Source organism: Salvia splendens, unplaced genomic scaffold (assembly GCF_004379255.2).
Source record: "Salvia splendens isolate huo1 unplaced genomic scaffold, SspV2 ctg253, whole genome shotgun sequence".
In the NCBI taxonomy this organism is placed as follows: Eukaryota; Viridiplantae; Streptophyta; class Magnoliopsida; order Lamiales; family Lamiaceae; genus Salvia; species Salvia splendens.
Genome location: NW_024598892.1, coordinates 90,054 through 97,501, shown reverse-complemented (window position 1 = coordinate 97,501; position 7,448 = coordinate 90,054). Strand labels below are relative to the sequence as shown.

General features: G+C 35.7%; 1 protein-coding gene across 1 annotated transcript; it reads left to right on the top strand.

Moving 5' to 3' along the window:
- The first annotated feature begins 624 nt into the window (after positions 1-624).
- LOC121789500 (influenza virus NS1A-binding protein homolog B-like) lies at positions 625-1,675 on the top strand. Its single transcript, XM_042187947.1, has 2 exons — positions 625-950; positions 1,117-1,675. Exons 1-2 carry the CDS (start codon positions 625-627, stop codon positions 1,673-1,675), a joined length of 885 nt encoding a protein of 294 aa, XP_042043881.1.
- Positions 1,676-7,448: the final 5,773 nt, after the last annotated feature.

The window sequence follows — 7,448 nt, the reverse complement described above, 5'->3', positions numbered from 1 at the left end:
ACAAGATAAGATGGTTAAATAAAAAGTCAAATACCGTAGAAACATATAGTATATTACGTATTTCACAATAATACGCAGATCATCAAGTTGAATGGATTTATTTATAAATATTTATATAGCTACTAACTTACTTATTTCATTCAAAAGCTATGTCTAGAAACACACATGACACGTAAGAGAAGATTTAATGCAAGGGTGCCGGTAAAAACAACCTTAATCGTAAATAACGACATAAGTGAGTACTAAATTTACAAAAACAAGGTAAATTATTAAGCAGTCATTGGCATTGCCCGAATTATGTATCGATACAACCAAACACAATTTATTTTGTGCTCTCCGCCAGACGAGATCTGCAGCGTGATTTAATATCTAATTTATTCTAATTCAATTTTCGAGCTTATGATTTATAAATACGTAAGATTACCTTGGATAGAAAGCTTACAGTAGTAAATGATTCAGTCGATTGCAATGAGTTCAAAATCTAGCAAACACCATATTTACCTAGCCTTTTGCTCTAATGATGCAAACCCAAATCCAAAATTTTCGAATCGGATAGGTCGATTTGACCCTTCCGACAACACTTTTAGTTATGTTACCTCAATTCCTCAATTAGCACACAATCATATGCTCAAAGATTTCGCCATAGCATCTATCAACGACTCCATTTACATGATCGGAGGCCGAATTTGTCGCAAGGACAATAAAAACTCCACCATAGAAGTCGAAGCACGTGCGACCTTAATGTGCTACAATATTGGCACGGACCAATGGTCAGTTTGCGCACCCCTTTCTCACCCGAGGTTCAACTTCGCTTGCACAGTGCTAAACAACAAGATATATATTGCCGGAGGGCAGTATGAGTTGGCCAGTGCCAAGTGCACATCATCTGTCGAGATGTACGATCCAACGGACGACAAATGGACACAATTACCTAATATGAGGAGATTAAGGTAGGTAGATGGAACTAGTACATTTTTTTAAAAAAAATTAATAGAATATTCAAATTTAACGTAAATCGTTATTAAAAATCCTTTGTTATAGATCGTAATATTGAAAAGATATATTATCAAATAAATTTTAGAAATATAACTCCTATTTTTTAATGTCTATCCCTAGGTACAAAAGTGTTGGGGTGGCGTGGCAAGGCAAAGTCTACATAGTGGGCGGATTTGTCCAGGGGTGTGATGGTGACTGCCAACTAGGCTATGTGGACCGGTGTTCTGCTGAGGTGTACGATGGCAAAGGGAAGTGGGACCTCGTGCCGGGGATGTGGAAGTTAGATGTGCCACCCAATCAAATAGTGGCTATGGAGGGCAGATTGTTTAGCTCGGGCGATTGTTTGAATACATGGAAAGGACACGTTGAGCTATACGACGAAAATATTAATTTGTGGAATGTTCTCGAAGGTTCGCAATTAAATCATTTTATGACGAATGTTCCGGAAAGTGACCGCCAGTCGATGCAACGGTTGTATGTCACGATGGCGCCAATCAATACATATTTGTACTTCTTGGCGGGTTACAGGGATACGGCGTCGTCTCGTACAATTTTGACGGTTCATAGGTTTGACACGGCAGCAAAAGAAGATGGTTGGATGAGCTTCGCGCCATCTCTTGGCGAGGAAGGGGAACAACAACTTTGTGCCCATTGTTGTGTTGCTCCTAATTTAGCTTAGAGAAATATGCAATTAATATTTATAATTCTGACTTTTTTTGTGATGTAACGTTTCGATTTTATTCGGCGTGTGTATAATGTTAATTTATGTTTTGGATCGATAGTTTTAAGTGGTAGAATCATAGAAGGCTAAAGTTAGAGAGAGAGGAGACAGGATATATACTAGGAACAAGCTAATATGATTATGTTGGTTAAGCTTGATTGGCATCGTCATTACCAAGTTAATGATGTTGCTTCCTTGTTTGCTAATAAGAGCCTACTTATAGGTGCCTAGCTCTATTCACTTTTGGTTGCTTTTCTCATATTAATACTATTTCGAAGAATAAAGCTATATGGTCACATTATGGTCTGCCATAAATTAATTAAATAATAAAAAAAATAATTTTTTTTCAATTTTTTGGTTTAATACTACTTGATTTTACTTTTATATCATCTTCATTTATGTTGCTCAACATGTTAGTGTTGCTCTTTCGTAGTTTTTGCCAAACTTATTACTACTGTCATTTCTTGATTGTTGCTCAACGTTTACAGTAATTCGTGGTATTAATGTGTTTTACGTAATGGAATTCAAAGATAAGTATCAACTCACAAGTCCATTCACACAAATATAAGTTTATATCGGTAATTCTAATTTTTTTATACATGTAAATGGACTAAATTAACTCTTTATGGCCGGCCACATTATGGCCATTTAGCATCACTCTATTTCGAATACCATTTGATTTAATCAAGTCAAAGCCTCAATTTTTTTTGTTATTAATTAATTTTACAAGCAACTGACTTACTAGCCATATTAGTGTATTGGAGTAACTAGTAAGACCTAACATCCATACTTAATTAAGTTGTTAATGCAATTCATTAGAGAACTAGATTAATTCCAGAAGTTGTCAGATATATGCGTAGAGTTATATCGTTACATACAAGGAAAAATAACAATTACTTATGCATATCCTACACATGTAGGATTACTACACCTCATATTTGCAAATTACCACCAGCATACAAGATGGAAAAATACTTATGAATCCTTATATAAGTTCATTGAGGACCCCTCAAAATACCTGTATGTAGATGAAATTGAGCTTATAATCTCTGAAGATAATCTTCTGATGCCTCTATTAGCCACTTGAACTGAAAAAACAGGAAACATAAAAAAGTTAATTTTGAGGGGTCCTCAATGAACTTATATAAGGATTCATATAAACAGAAAATATTTAAATATTTGCTACACACACTAAATATTAATTCGTCCGTCTCCGAAAAATAGACTAGTTTTCCATTTTTGAGTCGTCCCCCAAAATTAGACAAAGTCAAAATAAGGAAAGTTTTGAACTACTAATTACATGGATCCCACAATCCACTAACACTATTTCCACTATCTTATTATCCCTCTCTTGCTCTTATTTTTTTCTATTTCTCTCTTACTTTATCAATTGCACATTAAAACTCGTGTCATATAAAACTTTGTCAATTTTTAGGCGAAATTGGCAAGTAAATTAGATGAATGAATATGATCACTTGGGCCCTCTTCCAGTAAAACACAAAATATTTGATTACACATTTGCTGTAATAATAGATTAAATACGAAACGAATACCATTCAAAAAAAAATTTATTTGACAAATGGTAAGAATAAATTCCAAAAAGGGAATTTGGGATAATTTGGTATTTCCCATAACTTAAATTGATTGGGAAAATCATGAATTTATATCTTATATTGAATTTCTAATGAACTGGGAAAAAGTGATTTCATGGAAATTTACAATTAATGGAGTTTAAGTTCTAAGTTCACGAGTGTTATGAACATATTTAAACTTTATAATAAAGAGTAAACTACATAAATTGTACCTGATCTTTCACTTTCGCACATAAATGGTACATGATCTTTATTTTATATCGTTTTTGGTACCCCGTGACAAAAATAACTCAGATACTAAACATGTGATTTTTTTTGTTATGAAGGATATTTTTGAAAATTTCAATTAAATAGCCAAACATGTGGTTTTTTTCATTCCTTTTTATTCTTTTTTTCTTCTTTAGTTTCTTTTTCTTTCTTTTTTCTTCATTTTCTTCTTTAGTATTTTATCTTCCTTTCTTCTTTCTTTTTTCTCCTTAGTTTATGTTTCCACTTTTTTCTTTTCTCTTCTTTTTCTTCTTCCTTTTTAGTGTTTTATTCATACATCTAATTGCATTTATAATATAAGTCAAGAACAAAACACCTAATTAAATTAATTATTTAAAATAAATACTCCATTTGTTCCATTGAAGATATTCAATTTTTTTTGTCCCAACTAAAATAACTTATTATTAAAATTAGAAATACATTTATTTCTATTTATTCTCTTTTTAAAAAATTGACTTTCTAAATTTAACATATAAAATAAAGTTATATAAAATTTCATATTGCTTCAGGAATACGTAATCTTCTTTGGAATAGAAGAAATATTAAATTTTAGTCAAAATTTATAATTTTAGGGAAGAAATGAATTAGAGGTAAAAGAAATTATAAAAGAGAAGTCCACTAGAATATAGTGTATGAGCCCAAGATATGGTGAGTCCAAGAGAAAACAAAAGGTAGGGATAGGCCCATTAGAGGTGCATAAAAAGAAGAGAAAGCCATTTTCAGAGAATCATATGTTTCAGTCAACCAAAGGTGGGGCCCCTTACTTTATACATGAACATGACTGGTTGAATTTACACACGCTCATACTCACGTGCCGCGCTGCTCCACCTGCACGCGCATACTTTGACTCTGTCGGGTCGGATCTTTCCATCCACGGCTCATATTTGCTTCCTCATGCTTCAACAGATCTGGACCCTTGATACAGGCGACGTACCCGATCACACATGAATATTTTGTTTTTGTTGTACAATTCTTTGGTTGTGTGGCCAACGATTAATTATGCATCCATAGATTATTCACTGTCATAACTGATACTACTACGATAAATAAGAATGCGGAAATTAAAAGCATAATAATAATGCTTTATAAACTAAAGTAAATAATTCATTCTATATGAGTAATTGTTTTTCTTCCCCGATTATTATTTATTACCAATGTTCTCTTCATTCCAATAAACAAATTTCTGTTAGTGATAAATGTTTACATCGAAATGGACAAAGTAATGGTTTCTTTTAACTAAGTGCATCTCCAAGGGGAGAAGATATATATAAAAGGTATATTACGTATTTATCTTTTTAAAAAGTGAAATATACCCTTCTTAAAAGTAATACATTCTAAATAGAAAGGTATATAGAAAGGTAATTTATTTTTTTAAAATAAAATAATAGTAGAAAATGCATTAAAAAATATAAAATGTAATACCTTTTCAAATACATTTCCCCTTGGAGAAGGGTTTTTCATGAAAAGAAGGCAAATATGGTAGTTATAAGATTTTACCTTTCCATTGATGTGGAGGTAAAGATACCTCTTCAAAATGGGAAAAGATATAATACTTTCTCAAATGCTTCTCCCCTTGGAGAATGATTTTTCATGAAAAAAAGGTAAATATGGTAGTTATATTAGTTTACCTCTTCATTTACCTCTCTCCTTGGAGATGTTCTAATTCACGAAATTAATTGTGCTCTCTCCCCTTGGAGATGTTCTAATTCACGAAATTAATTGTGCTCCATAATATGCATGTGACTATATACTCCAAAGTTGATGAAAACTCGTGTGGCAAATGTGATAATAATTCTATGGTTGCTAAAAGGCAAAGGAACATGAGTCATGTGTAAGTAGTATATGAATTACTAGTATACTTGGCCCCTCCATGTCTTAGATTAGGCTATACAAAGATAAACTAATATACACACCATTAATTAATGTGGTCGTACGTGTTTGCTAAGCATTTCGGCAATGATTGTGACACCCAAAAGGGCAAACAAGTCTTAAACCCTAAGACTAAATTAACGACACTATTTGTATAGCTAGGTTAAAATGAAAATCTTCATAAAAATGTGATCAGGTATATACTCGTTATGCACTTATAAATGACTTGCATTCAGTGGCAACATCTGATATTGGGAGCCTTAGGAGCTTATACCAGTAGTATTTTTCAATGTAGACATTGCTGAAAGCAAATTCGCCAATGGTGAGAGGAGACTAGAAGATGGATAGAGATGGAAAGAGTAACAAGAGAATAAGAATTAGAGAATCAATGATAGATACTAATACTATTAAAGATAAATACGCATGTTTGTTCAAGTAATCAATGTTGAAAGAATCGGAATTGCTAGGAAATCAGCAGTGACGTTGTTCTAACTGCTATTAATAACACTATTCATTGACGACTAAGCATCGCCTATCCATTACTAAAGATTTTGAAATCTTGCAATGTTCTCTTGATAAATTGTGTAGTCATCTTTAATCACAAATTCACAATGACATTGATGGGCCGTCACTGCTATTGGGCTCCTTGTGTCGTGATCTATATTTATTACCTGCATTCACTCTCATCAAAAATTCGCCCAATCATCACTGGCGCCGTCTGTGGGAATCGAACCCACGACCACGTGGTTAAAAGCTCAAGCAATACAATCTTGCCCTCCTTTCTTCCCGTGGACGTAGATTTACGTCAGTAAATCGAACCACGTAATTCCCTGTGTCGTGATCTATATTTTTTACCCGCATTCACTACCATCAAAAATTCGCCCAACCATCACTGGCGCCGTCTGTGGGAAACAGAGAACCAAATCTGTGATAAAAGCGAGTTTTTGATCCTCTTCCACCAAAAAAATGCATACCAGATCACATAATACCCGTGCTTCAGTCCGTGATAACCATGAGGAAGCTAGTCCAGCCCGCAGGTCTGGAAAACAGCCTCGGGAGAAATCTACTTCCAGTTCTCACGGAGAAGGAACAAGCCGCTCAAAGACTCATCGCACCGAGTCTTCCCAGCAGCCCGATTTGAACGAGACTGTCAAGTTGTTTTTGGCCGAGAAGCAGGAAGAGTTCTTAATTTTCCTGCAAAAGGGCCAAAAACCGGAGACGAAAACGGTGGATTCTCCCTCCTCATCCAGACATGAAAGTCACTACCGCAGTAGTGCCGTGTCTTCCAGGAAGAAGAATCCTCAACCCCGACATGTTCCTGTTCCTCCTCGGTACCGGAATCACAGGAGAACTCCATCTCCTCCATACCGAAGAGATGTCGGGTTCGCCATGTACGGAGCATTGAAGACTCCGTTCTCGGACGATATCACCCGAACTCCCTTGCCACAGAACTACCGAACTCCGTCAATGACTTATGACGGGTTAGTGAATCCTCATGACTTCCTGGGACGCTATCAGTATAACATGGCGAACCAGGGTCTCAATGAGGTCCATATGTGCAAGCTGTTTCCCGAGCTGCTTATCGGGAACGCAAGAAGGTGGTTCGATAGCCTCCCCCAAGGCAGCATTAGATCTTACCGAGATCTAATGGATGCTTTCCACAGGAGGTTCTTTCAGAAAGCGGAAGCCCGAATCACTTCGGCTCAGCTGCTTTCTATACGTCAAGGTCGCGACGAAAAGATCAGCGACTTTATGACGAGATTCCACAAGGAATGCCTACAAGTAGATAATCTCAATGATCTACTTGTCATTTCGGCATTCCAAAATGGAATCCTGCCCGGAGCTCTCTACAGAAAGCTCGTGGAATGCAGTCCGCAAACAGCTCAAGAGATGTGGGACATTGCGGACCAGTTCTCCCGTGCCGATGAGGCAGACCGTCGCAAACGGTCTTTAGACAGCTCATCCCGAGGAGACGGGAGGAAGCCCGATCATAGCGATCAGGG

Bases quoted from the DNA above. Each gene is read 5' to 3' on its own strand.
- LOC121789500 (XM_042187947.1), top strand. From the start codon at position 625: ATGCTCAAAGATTTCGCCATAGCATCTATCAACGACTCCATTTACATG. The intron at 951-1,116 runs GTAGGTAGATGG...GTCTATCCCTAG, and splicing joins CCTAATATGAGGAGATTAAG to GTACAAAAGTGTTGGGGTGG.